General features: G+C 52.2%; 1 protein-coding gene across 1 annotated transcript in view; it reads right to left on the bottom strand.

Annotated features, from left to right (window-relative positions):
• Positions 1–3,040: 3,040 nt before the first annotated feature.
• Positions 3,041–13,391, bottom strand: part of LOC126336074 (ribosome-binding protein 1-like) — a 118,408-nt gene continuing 108,057 nt past the window's right edge. Inside the window, exons 3-4 of the mRNA XM_049999553.1 lie at positions 7,059–8,194; positions 3,041–3,449 (exon numbers count right to left, since the gene is read on the bottom strand). Coding sequence (XP_049855510.1) covers positions 3,041–3,449; positions 7,059–8,194 — 1,545 coding nt within the window. The remainder of the gene's footprint in view (positions 3,450–7,058; positions 8,195–13,391) is intronic.

Below are 13,391 nucleotides of genomic sequence, written 5' to 3'. Positions count from 1 at the left end.
AGCTGCGCGCCAACTAAGAAGAGATGTCCATTTCGTCCGGGGCGTCCACCGGGGTCTGACTTGCCACCGGTGACTTCATCTTGGCCGTCGAAGGTGACACATTACCTGAGAAGGTGAAGGTGACGGTCTACCGTTGTGATGTAGCACCGCATTGGGAAATGGATATATGGCTCTACAAGTGTTGGAAGTTCGGACATATGACCTAACACTGTTTTTCCAGCCTCGTATGTCTCGTCAGGAAGGGGTCCCTTGGGGACCTCCCTTCACACGTTCCAACCCACAGAAATGCGAACACCCGCAAGTGGCTAAAACAACCTCTGCTTGCTGGTCGTAGGGCGTCACGGTCGTTGTCCGTCACTGACACTGAACCAGTGATGCCCTCGCAGCCTGAACCCGCCAAGACACAAGGCACAACGCACAACGCACAAAGCAGAAAAAGAAAATGGTTCCCAAGAATCGCGACATTGCCGTGGCACCCATCCGACAGTTTCCTGAAAGCTCTGCGTCTATAGATGAGGTGGAGATTCTGGCGTCCACTGATGACCTACATCTCGCCGGTCCCTCAGACGCAATGGATAGCACTTACCCAGTGGCGTAATTTGCCTCCCCAGTCCTGTTACACCTTTCGCACCCATGGACAGTATCATCCTCCAGTAGAACTGCAGCGGCTTCTTCCACCATCTAGCTGAGCTCTATCAACCTAGCAGCCTTCACCCTTTCTTCTGTATTGCCCTTCAGGAAACTTGGTTTCCAGCTATGCGACCCCCCTCCCCCCCTGTGGCTATCGGGGTTATTATAAGAACCGGGCATCTTACGAAAGGGTGTCTGGTGGCGTCTACATATATGTCCTTCTGTCTTCCACAGCGGGTCAGTCCCTCTCCAGACACCTGACTCCGTCGCTGTTCGATTGTGGACGCCACAGGCTGTTACCGTCTGCAGTCTTTACCCTCCACTAGATGGTGATGTCCACAGTATGTCCTGGCTGCGCTGATAGCGCAACTGCCTCCGCCTTTCCTCTTACTGGGTTACTGCAACGCCCATAAGCCTCTGAGAGGTGGGTCAGTGGCAATAGGTCGAGGTGCCATCGTTCAGAACGTACTGGCACAGCTCGACCTCTCACTTATAAATGATGGTGCCTCCACATACTTCAGTGTGGCGCATGGCACATACTCCGCCATTGACATTTCCATCTGTAGCCCTAGCCTCTTACCGTCTGTCCAATGGAGAGTGCATGACGACCTGTGTGGCAGTGACCACTTTCCGATCCTTCTGTCACTGCCATAACTTCACTCTTCTGGGAGCCTTTGCAGATGGGCTATGAATGAGGCTGACTGGGATTTGTTCTCCTCCTTTGCAGCTATTGAGCTTCTTTCGAATGACGCCATTGATGCGGTGTTGCCGTCAGTCACCACCGGCATTCTTACTGCTGCTGAATCTGCCCTTCCCCCTTCCCCCTTCTTCTGGGTACCTTAGGTGGCGGACTGTGGCTTGGTGGTCGCCTGCGATTGCTGAGGCGATTAAAGATCGCCGCCGGGCGCTCTAGTGTCACAAGCGGCATCCGACTTTAGAACACTTCGTCGCCTTTAAACGGCTCCATGCGCGGGCCCGCTGCTTCATTAGCCAACACAAGCAGGAGTGATGGGAGCGGTATGTGTCCACCACTGGCTTCAATCTCTCCATTTCAGGTCTGGGCCAATCTTCGATGCCTGTGTGGCTATCGGACCCATGTCAGCGTCCCTGCGCTCTTAATGAATGGTGCAGTTTGTACTGACTGCGATGTGATTGCAAACCGCTTGGCAGAGCACTTTGCTCTGAGTTCCGCTTCTGCAAATTACCCACAGGCCTTTCGCTACATTGACGAGTGGATGGAACGTCGGAGCCTTTTATTCCGCACTCACAATCCTGAATCCTACAATGTTCCGTTCAGTGAGTGGGAATTTCACAGTGCTGTAGCCACATGCCCTCATACATCTCCTGGCCAGATCGCATCCACTGTCAGATGCTGAAACACCTTTACAACCGTCTCTGGGTCGAGGGTGAATTTCCGTCGCAATGGCAGGAAAGCATTGTCATCCCCGTTCTGTAACCTGACAAGAACCCTTTGGAGGTGGACAGCTACCATCCCATTAGCCTCACCAACGTTGTTTCCAAGTTACTTGAACGGATGGTGGGCATGCGCTTGAATTGGGTACTGCAGTCTGGGGGACTTCTGGCTCCATCTCAGGGTGGGTTCCGTAAGGGCCGCTCAGCCACCGACAATCTGGTGAGCGTGGAGTCGGCTATCCATACTGCCGTTGCCCGCCGTCAGCACCTAGTCGCTGTCTTTTTCGACATGCGGAAGGCGTACGATATGACATGGCGTCATCACATTCTTTCTACGCTTTATGGATGGGGTCTTCGGGGCGCTCTGCCTATCTTTATCCGCAATTTTCTTTCGTATCGTACTTCGCGCGTGCAGGTCGCAGCCTCCCATTGTTCCTCCCGAGCCCAGGAGAACGGGGTGCCACAGGGATCTGTCCTCAGCGCCTGCCTATTTTTAATTGCTTTAAACGGGCTCGCCGCAGCAGTGGGACATTCTGTCCCTGCTTCCCTGTATGCTGACGACTTCTGCCTTTACTACAGCTTTATTGGCATTGCAGCTGCTGAGCGTCAGCTACAGGGCGTTACACGTAAGTCGCAGTCTTGGACTGTAGCTCGTGGGTTCCAGTTTTCGGCAGCCAAGACCTGCGTTATGCATTTCTGCCAGCGACACACTGTTCACCCGGAGCTGCAGCTTTATCTTGATGGCGAGCTTCTTCCAGTGGTAGTCACATAGGTTTTTGGGGGTGGATCTCATCCACATATACATCTCGTGCTATATTTTAACGCTCGATTTCTTACAGGGTGCAACTTAGGTTTCAGTTGCTCCTCAGAGATATTCTGAGTTATTTAGGTTATGCTGTTGAGCAGAACTTCTCTGTAAATGGTGCACTCTTTTTTTCACCTACAGTGCATTCTAGAGTTCGTGAGTGAATGGAATGCATACATTTTGCAGCAGCTTTCACTGTGAATGACTCCCGGTTGACTCCCGGTTGACTCCCGGTTGACTCCCGGTTGACTCCCGGTTGACTCCCGGTTGACTCCCGGTTGACTCCCGGTTGACTCCCGGTTGACTCCCGGTTGACTCCCGGTTGACTCCCGGTTGACTCCCGGTTGACTCCCGGTTGACTCCCGGTTGACTCCCGGTTGACTCCCGGTTGACTCCCGGTTGACTCCCGGTTGACTCCCGGTTGACTCCCGGTTGACTCCCGGTTGACTCCCGGTTGACTCCCGGTTGACTCCCGGTTGACTCCCGGTTGACTCCCGGTTGACTCCCGGTTGACTCCCGGTTGACTCCCGGTTGACTCCCGGTTGACTCCCGGTTGACTCCCGGTTGACTCCCGGTTGACTCCCGGTTGACTCCCGGTTGACTCCCGGTGTAAGGATGTCTGTGTTTTGCCACTTCAAATAGCTTGACATCTACATAACTAGGCCTACTTCAAGCTACACCTTCATTCGGGTAAGAACACTGTTAGTTTGATATTCTATTGGAGCTTTTCTTGCTCATTCCTTTGTATGGTAAACCCCCATTGATATCGTCTTAATACCACGTGATCTTTGATACTGTATGCTTCACAATACGTTGAACGTCGTTGCCACCATGTTACAGTCTGTGGCCTTTTGATGGATAGCGCAAGTACAGTTTTTCTTTTTCCTATAGTGTTCTGTTAGTGAGCGACATCTTTGGCATCGACCCACACTATCCGTAGGAGGCAGTTTTCGTAAACTGGCATTGGTGAAGCTGTAGGAAAATGTCCTTTTGCACAGCGCTGGTGGTAGCTGTAAGAAGGTTTGTTTGAATAAAATAATAAAACACATGGCGGATTACGCATATATGACACGATATGTACCATGGGAGAATTTTTTTCTTTACTGTACCCCATTATTATGTCTTACTACCGGAGAAACGTGAGAAAACGGTGAAATAAAACGGCCTTCAGTGTCACGGGGCATTCACTCGTTTCACAAACAATATTTCCCCCAACATTTCTCACAGACGGGTACTGCTGTGTTCATACCTTACGGAATAATGGAATGGCTTCTTCAATATTCATTTTGGTCGCGTGTCGTTCTATGCGACGAGTGGGAGTAAACAGGGAGCGTAATCGTGAACGCAGCCTAAACCTACCTAACATCAAAAATTAGTAGCCTCAAGTGTCACCAGTGCAGCAGCGTGATTGCACGTTGTTGAGTCTTAGAGGTGAGACTTGATGCCATACCTGGTCATGATTTCAGAATAATGTACATATTTATTTGATGTACATTTCCGAAAAGTCACATTATTGATTATCCTGACTATAATACCAGAAAAGGTATTAAAGAGAATTTCTTCTTAAAATTAGTCTTATGTCCCTTTTTTTCAGTGTAAGAGCTAATTAGCTGAAGTCTTTAACTCTGAATCGGGCCTTTTATATTCTCTAAGGTTAAAGTCTTCAGATTAGTACTATGGATTATCACAATAATATTGCTTTCGTTTATTACTTCATCTGCATTTTCTTGCTTCCAGGTGAGAAATCACACACAAAATTCAGCATCTGTTAAAGAAGCGCATCGCAGTAGATTCCGGCCGGAGCAGCATTCCTTGAATCCAGTATCAAAGGTAGTTCTACTTGAGATACTAAGCGTAATAAGCGACACTGTTCCTGATCGAGCTGAGTCCTGAACAGCTTCTTTTCGACAATGACACTGCTGGGATCAACTACTCCGGTGAAAATTGTCGACATTGGTGCTTCAGAGGTTGATAAAAATCCGCAACCGACCGCCCGCGGCGCTGTACGTCAAAGTGACGTACTTGGCGGCTGTTTCTACCATCTGAGTTTAGCAGTGGCCAACGCTGCTGTTTAGTTTCTCGTGGTGTGCAGTAGGGCGGAGTCGGCCACGTAATACGTAGATGCTGTTGTAACGCATCACAATCCCGTCCTCATGTGGAGTCTAGTGGCGCTGCATACTACACATTGTTATCCCTAAAGAGTTAAATTTGCTCAGTGGTCAGGTGGGATGATCATCATTCTACAACTGAGTAGCGTTGACGAGATGTTCCAATCTACTAGCTGCTTTTACAAGAGGCAACGTGATATCGGAGTGACTTTCTGTGCGTGATTCTGTTCAAAATGGTATCATGTATTAGGAAATGGATTCGGCGTGCTTTACGAGTGGTTCGGCAATGATGTGGTATTGCTTTTTTCGGAGCGTTATGTTTCGGTTGTTCATCGCACGCAAATAGGTTGGAGCGTCAGTTACTATTCGTGTGTCTGACAGTTACCACTACGAATTGTACCCCTGCGGGTTCGGGGGTTAGAATAGGCCCGCGGTAAGAGGCGACTAAAAGGAGTCTCAAACTTTTCGGCCTTATATGATGGTCCCCTGTTGGGTTTGACCTCCATCTCTCAAAATTTTTCGAAGAGCGAGCCGATTGGGGAAGGGCGCCTTACTTGGTGCATTGTGTCCATCTTGCGATCAGACCTTTCGCCTGCTTATACACCGTTGAATTGCAGTCCTGTCCGCTCTCCATCTCTTGGGCATGACTCTGTTTCTGCGTGCAGCTTACACCTTGCACTGTGCTGGGCCTCTTTCTGCACCGACGGCGACCATGGAGCACATGTTACCTAAAATCTAGCACGGTAGCCAGACCGTTCTGGTGGGGTCGTCATGTACCCTCTGGGTGGTAGCCACCTGACCACGCAGGGATCGCACTACAGATACCAGAGCTGTTTCCTCCCCATGCATGCCAAGGAGTATATGCCCATCTTGTCTGGGGCACGGGGACTCCGGGCAATGGGATATCGGCCAGGTACCCGTTGCTTTGGCTGGGTGGCGCTCTTGGGGGAGAGCCCTCGTTCGGAGTAGGTGGCATCTGGGCGGATGTGGCGCAATGAAGCGCAATAAATCTCACCAAGCTGGTGTTCGTACTGCCACCAGCGTCTCTAAGCGAGGTAGAATTGAATTTGATGCTGCTCAATATGACCCTCAGTCGTTCCCCTCGTCGGCTGCGCTATGGGAGGGATGCAGATCTAGTGCCAAGCCGGAGCCTTATGTACCGCAATACCTTGTCTGCAGCAGGACTGATGGTGACTCCTTTCGACAAAATTTCTGTTTCTCGACAAAGCTTATGTTTTTTGTGGAACACCTATAGGATAAGTTTGGGGAAGTGGCAGGTTTGTCTAAAATGAGGAATGGGTCCATCCTCCTTAAGACGTCCTCCCCAGCCCAGTCACGGGCGTTGCTCTTGTGTGATAAGCTGGGAGACGTCCCTGTTACCGTCACACCACACAGTAGCTTAAATATGGTCCAGGGGATTATTTACCATCGCGACCTCTTGTTACAATCCGACGACGAGCTGAGAGCTGACTTGAAACGACTTGGTGTGCATTTTGTCCGTCGTGTGCACAGAGGACCCAAGACTAGCAGGGTGGCCACTGGTGCCTTTACCTTGGCCTTCGAGGGTGCTGTATTGCCTGAGAAGGTCAAGGTAATGGTTTACCGTTGTTAAGTCAAGCCATACGTCCCTCTCCCGATGCGGTGCTTCCAGTGCTGGAAGTTAGGGCATATGTCCTCCCGTTGCCCATCCAGCGCCACATGTCGAGATTGCGGACGCCCCCTCTCATCCCAATTCTCCATGTGCGTCTCTGCCTGTCTGTGTCAACTGTGGGGAACACTACTCTCCATGCTCGACGTACTGCCCCGTTCTTCATAAGGAGCGGAAGATAATGGAATTTAAGACCCTTGACCGGCTTACTTACCGCCCCCCCCCCCTTCGGGGCTGGGGGTTAGAATAGGCCCAAGGTATTCCTGCCTGTCGTAAGAGGCGACTAAAAGGAGTCAATCCCTCTCAAGGGGGTAGTTAGCACCTGCGTCGGGAGACGGATGGTTTCACGACATATATTTGCGTTCATTTTGGTTTTTCACTTCTGGTTTCATCCTTCCTTTGGTTGCTTCTTGGTTCCTTTCTTTGTTCTTCTCCATCTCGCTGTCTTACTTACTAGTTCTCTTGCCTCCTTCTCCTTGCCTCCTTCTCCTTGCCTCCTTCTCCTTGCCTCCTTCTCCTTGCCTCCTTCTCCTTGCCTCCTTCTCCTTGCCTCCTTCTCCTTGCCTCCTTCTCCTTGCCTCCTTCTCCTTGCCTCCTTCTCCTTGCCTCCTTCTCCTTGCCTCCTTCTCCTTGCCTCCTTCTCCTTGCCTCCTTCTCCTTGCCTCCTTCTCCTTGCCTCCTTCTCCTTGCCTCCTTCTCCTTGCCTCCTTCTCCTTGCCTCCTTCTCCTTGCCTCCTTCTCCTTGCCTCCTTCTCCTTGCCTCCTTCTCCTTGCCTCCTTCTCCTTGCCTCCTTCTCCTTGCCTCCTTCTCCTTGCCTCCTTCTCCTTGCCTCCTTCTCCTTGCCTCCTTCTCCTTGCCTCCTTCTCCTTGCCTCCTTCTCCTTGCCTCCTTCTCCTTGCCTCCTTCTCCTTGCCTCCTTCTCCTTGCCTCCTTCTCCTTGCCTCCTTCTCCTTGCCTCCTTCTCCTTGCCTCCTTCTCCTTGCCTCCTTCTCCTTGCCTCCTTCTCCTTGCCTCCTTCTCCTTGCCTCCTTCTCCTTGCCTCCTTCTCCTTGCCTCCTTCTCCTTGCCTCCTTCTCCTTGCCTCCTTCTCCTTGCCTCCTTCTCCTTGCCTCCTTCTCCTTGCCTCCTTCTCCTTGCCTCCTTCTCCTTGCCTCCTTCTCCTTGCCTCCTTCTCCTTGCCTCCTTCTCCTTGCCTCCTTCTCCTTGCCTCCTTCTCCTTGCCTCCTTCTCCTTGCCTCCTTCTCCTTGCCTCCTTCTCCTTGCCTCCTTCTCCTTGCCTCCTTCTCCTTGCCTCCTTCTCCTTGCCTCCTTCTCCTTGCCTCCTTCTCCTTGCCTCCTTCTCCTTGCCTCCTTCTCCTTGCCTCCTTCTCCTTGCCTCCTTCTCCTTGCCTCCTTCTCCTTGCCTCCTTCTCCTTGCCTCCTTCTCCTTGCCTCCTTCTCCTTGCCTCCTTCTCCTTGCCTCCTTCTCCTTGCCTCCTTCTCCTTGCCTCCTTCTCCTTGCCTCCTTCTCCTTGCCTCCTTCTCCTTGCCTCCTTCTCCTTGCCTCCTTCTCCTTGCCTCCTTATCCTTGCCGCCGCCGCCGCATTCTCCTTGCCGCCGCCGCCGCCTCATTCTCCTTGCCGCCTCATTCTCTGGTCTCCGCTTCGGCGTTTGAGACAGTATGTCCTTTCTTTCCCTCTCTCCTCTCTTTTTCCTCTTCCTCCTTCCTCCCTGTGCGTGCCTGAAGGCCGACCCATGCGTTCGCTCGCGTAGTCGGTGACGGGGTAACGCGTAATTCCCCGCCCTGGGTAGACAAGTAAGGCACGCACGTACCCCCTGGTAAAGGCCAGGCCCAGGGAGGGGTGAATGCCTGAGCTGACACCTTCCGACCATGCCGATTGGTCACTGCGTCAGTTTCTCGGGAGGTGTGACCTGAGGTGTGAACAATCACCTAAGGCGGGAATGCCAGGGAGGGTCCCCACAAGGAAGGAGCGCGCCATCAGAGATGCTGGCAATCATGGGGGATTCGTCCGCAATGGATTTCTCTTCTTCTCTCTAGACTTCTGCCCACAAACGGAAACTTGACCAGCCACCAGTGACAAAAGTACTACCGCTTGCCCCACAGTTCCTCGTAGTTTCTCGATCTGAGGACGGAAAGGATTTTTCCTCTGTCAACCCTTTCGTTATCCAGAAGGGCGCACATGCCATAGCCGGATCTGTCAAGTCTTGTACCAGGTTGCGTAATGGTACCTTGTTACTAGAAACTGAGAGCGCATTTCAGGCACAAAAACTGCTTCGGGCCACACTCCTGTACACGCTCCCTGTCCGGGTGGAGGCTCACCGCATTTTGAATTCGTCTCGTGGAGTGGTCTATACTACATCACTCGACGGATTGACTGACGAGATTATTTCCTCGCTGAGCAGGGCGTGACGGCTGTCCATAGGGTCATGTAAAATGTCAACAATGACCTTGTACCGACCCGGACACTTTTCTTGACCTTTGACAGTGTTCAGCTACCGTCACGCATCAAGGCGGGCTACGAGGTTATCTCTGTTCGCCCCTATGTCCCGACACCTACGCGCTGCTACCAGTGTCAGCGTTTCAATCACACTCGCCATTCTTGTTCCATTGCGGCTACATGTGTGACTTGTGGCAGGGATGCCCATGAGGGTGACTGTCCACCTCCGTCTCTTCGTTGTGTGAACTGTCGCGGTGACCATGCAGCGTCCTCCCGCGACTGTCCCGTCTACAAGGAAGAACGCTGTATCCAAGAAATTCGGGTCAAAGAGAATGTCTCCACCTTGGCTGCTCGCAAGCTATTCGCTAGCAGGAAGCCCACGTTGCTCCCAGCGGGGATGTACAGTACTGTCTTCGCCTCTCATCGGACTACCAGGGAGGTGGCGGCGCAGACATGCGATCTGACCTTCAGCACTACGGTCGTCAGTTCGGCCAGTGCTAAGATCGCCCGGTCGACGTCTCCTCTTCCTCCCGTCGCCCCTCCGACACAAGCACTTTTATCAGCTTCTGCCAGGACGAAGACCCAAAAGTCGGAAGCGTGGGCCTTCAAGAAAGAACCGTCTCCTGCAGACCTTCCACGTACCTCGAACCCTCAGCCATCGACCACTCCTTCCACAATACGGCCTTCCAAGAAGGCTCATAGAAAGCACAGTTCTCCTTCCCCGCCACGGCGCATTTCTCTTCCTGCGCCCTCCAGCGGTTGCCGCCCCAGGCCGTCATCCGTTTCGCCTGGCCGCACCGCTGGTAGCCGAACATATGGCCGTTCACCAGCGGAGGAAGCTCCCCCTTCTGGCCATCTTCACAAGAAGGCCGATGAACCTCTAGAACAAATGGACGATGACTGTCCGCCTCCTGCTAGCGGCGGTAGTGGTCGCTCGAAGCCGGGCCCTCAGCGGCCTTCTCGATGACCCGTTCTTGCACCTTCTTCTCACGATGGCACTTACTAACTGGAATATTCGCAGCATTCGTTCCAACCGAGAGGACTTGAAATTGCTGCTCCGCTCGCACCATCCTCTCGTCGTTGCCCTTCAGGAAACGAAGCTACGCCCATGCGATCAAATTGCCTTTGCACATTACACCTCTGAGCGTTTTGACTTACCCCCTGTGGCAGGTATTCCGGCTCATGGAGGGGTTATATTGCTGTTCCGGGATGATATCTACTATGTTCCCATCATATTGCACACCGACCTACAGGCAGTTGCCGTCCGCATTACTCTCCCCAATTTTACATTTTCCATCTGTACCGTTTACACTCCATCGTCGTCTGCCGTTACCAGGGCAGACATGCTGCAAATTATTGCTCAGCTCCCTACACCATTTTTGTTAACTGGAGATTTCAATGCTCACCATCCTCTTTGGGGCTCTCTAGCATCCTGTCCGAAGGGCTCCCTGTTTGCAGACGTTTTCAACCAGCTCAATCTTGTCTGCCTTAATACTGGCGCCCCTACTTTTCTTTCAGACACCTCTCACACTTACTCCCATTTAGACCTCTCTGTATGTACTACCCAACTTGCACACCGGTTTGAGTGGTGTGCGCTTTCTGATACATATTCGAGCGACCATCTCCTGCATAATACACCCTCTCCGTGCTCTACCAGTTGGAACATCTCGAAAGCAGACTGGTGGCTCTTCAGTTCCAGGGCGACCTTTCAGGATCCAACATTCACAAGCTGCGATAGTCAGGCCGCACACCTCACGGAAGTCATTCTCACTGCTGCTAAATATTCCATCCCTCACACTACTTCTCCACGCCGCGTAGTGGTCCCCTGGTGGACCGCAGCATGTAGAGACGCCTTACGTGCTCGTCGACGTGCTTTACGCACCTTTAAACGCCACCCTACAGTGGCGAATTGTATCACTTACAAACGATTACGTGCGCAGTGTCGTCGTATTTTTAAAGAAAGCAAGAAAGCCAGCTGGGCTGCTTTCACAAGTACCTTCAACAGTTTTACTCCTTCTGTTGTATGGGGTAGCCTGCGCCGGCTATCTGGAACTAAGGTCCACTCACCAGTTTCTGGCTTGACGGTCGCGAATGACGTCCTTGAGGCCCCTGAGGATGTCTCCAATGCCTTCGGCCGCTTTTTCGCAGAGGTTTCGAGCTCCACTCATTACCCCCCTGCCTTCCTCCCCCGAAAGCAGGCAGAGGAGGCTCGGCCACCTAATTTCCACTCCTCGAATTGTGAAAACTACAATGCCCCATTCATCATGCGGGAACTCGAAAATGCACTTGCCCGGTAACGGTCCTCCGCTCCGGGACCTGATTCTATTCATATTCAGATGCTGAAGAACCTTTCTCCTGCGGGTAAAGGTTTCCTTCTTCGTACTTACAATCGCATCTGGATTGAGGGACATGTTCCCGCATGCTGGCGCGAGTCTATTGTACCGATTCCTAAGACGGGGAAGGACAAGCACTTGCCTTCCAGTTATCGACCCATCTCGCTTACCAGCTGTCTCTGTAAGGTGATGGAGCGAATGGTTAACTCTCGGTTGGTTTGGCTGCTCGAATCTCGACGCCTACTTACCTATGTGCAATGTGGATTTCGTAGGCTTCGCTCTGCTATCGACCATCTGGTTACCCAGTCGACCTTCATTATGAAAAACTTCTTGCGGAAGCGCCCGACCGCGGCTGTGTTCTTTGATTTGGAGAAGGATTACGACACCTGTTGGAGGGCGGGCATTCTCTGCACCATGCATACATGGGGCTTTCGCGGTCGCCTCCCTCATTTTATTCGTTCCTTTTAAATGGATCGACAGTTCAGGGTACGTGTGGGTTCTGTCCTGTCAGACACCTTTTGCCAGGAAAATGGGGTGCCACAGGGCTCCGTTTTGAGCGTCGCTCTCTTCGCCATAGCGATCAATCCAATAATGGATTGCCTCCCAGATGATGTATCAGGCTCCCTTTTCGTGGACATTTTTACCATATATTTCAGCGCGCAGCGTACATGTTTCCTGGAGCGCTCTCTTCAGCGTTCTCTTGACCGTCTTTACTCCTGGAGTGTCGCCAATGGCTTAAGTTTTCCTGCCGTGAAAACGGTCTTTATTAACTTCTGGCGCTACAAAGAGTTTCTCCCACCGGCCTTACGACTCGGTCCCGTTACTCTCCCATTCGTGGAGACAACAAAATTTTTAGGTCTTACATTTGACAGGAAACTTAGTTGGTCTCCACATGTCATATTTGGCTGCCCGTTGTACCCGTTCTCTAAATATCCTCCGTGTTCTCAGTGGCACGTCGTGGGGAGCGGATCGAACCGTCCTACTTCGCCTGTATCGGTCGATCGTCCGCTCCAAGCTGGATTATGGGTGCTTTGTGTACTCCTCTGCACGGCCGTCCATCTTACGCCGCCTCAACTCCATACAACATGGGGGTTTACGGATTGCGATCGGAGCGTTTTATACTAGTCCCGTCGAGAGTCTTCATGCTGAAGCCGGTGAATTGCCACCCACCTACCGGCGCGATATGCTGCAATGTCGTTACGCCTGTCGGCTGCTGTCAATGCTCGGCCACCCATCGTATCGTTCCTTTTTTGACGACTCTCTTGACCGTCAATATGGGTTGTATTTCTCTGCCCTGCTACCCCCTGGAGTTCGCTTTCGTTGTCTCCAACACCTTGATTTTTCGCTTCCTCAACCTTTGGAGTGGGCGAGAGCCACACGCCACCTTGGCTCCAGGCTCAGGTTCGCGTTCACCTTGACCTCCGCTCGCTCCCAAAGGAGGTTACCCCCGGTTCAGTATACCACTCCCGTTTTGTCGAACTTCGTTCGAAGTTCATTAATATGACCTTCATTTATACGGATGGCTCTAAGACCAATGACGGGGTCGAGTGTTCTTTTATTGTCGGTGCACAAAGTTTCAAATACTGGCTACATGGCCATTGTTCGGTCTTCACAGCTGAGCTCTTTGCCCCCTATCAGGAAGTTCTTTACGTCTGCCGCCACCGACATTCTGCTTATGTCACCTGCTCCGATTCTCTGAGCGCCATCCAGAGCCTCAGTGATTTGTATCCGGTTCACCCTTTCGTGCACCTGATCCAACGCTCACTTCAGCAGCTGGTGGACGACGGGTCTCCAGTTAGCTTTATGTGGGTTCCAGGCCATGTCGGTATCCCTGGGAACGAAGCTGCAGATGCCGAAGCCAAGGCAGCGGTCCTCCAGCCTCGGACGGCTTCTTGTTGTGTCCTTTCATCAGATTGTAGCACGATGATTTGTCGGCGCATTTCATCGCTGTGGCATGCCGATTGGGCTGCACATACGGACAACAAGCTTCGGGCCTTGAAACCTCTTCCCGTAGC

The sequence above is a fragment of the Schistocerca gregaria genome, chromosome 2 (genome assembly GCF_023897955.1).
Source record: "Schistocerca gregaria isolate iqSchGreg1 chromosome 2, iqSchGreg1.2, whole genome shotgun sequence".
In the NCBI taxonomy this organism is placed as follows: domain Eukaryota; kingdom Metazoa; phylum Arthropoda; class Insecta; order Orthoptera; family Acrididae; genus Schistocerca; species Schistocerca gregaria.
The sequence above is the reverse complement of the archived record's forward strand: the minus strand, read 5'-3'. Positions and strand labels throughout refer to the sequence as shown.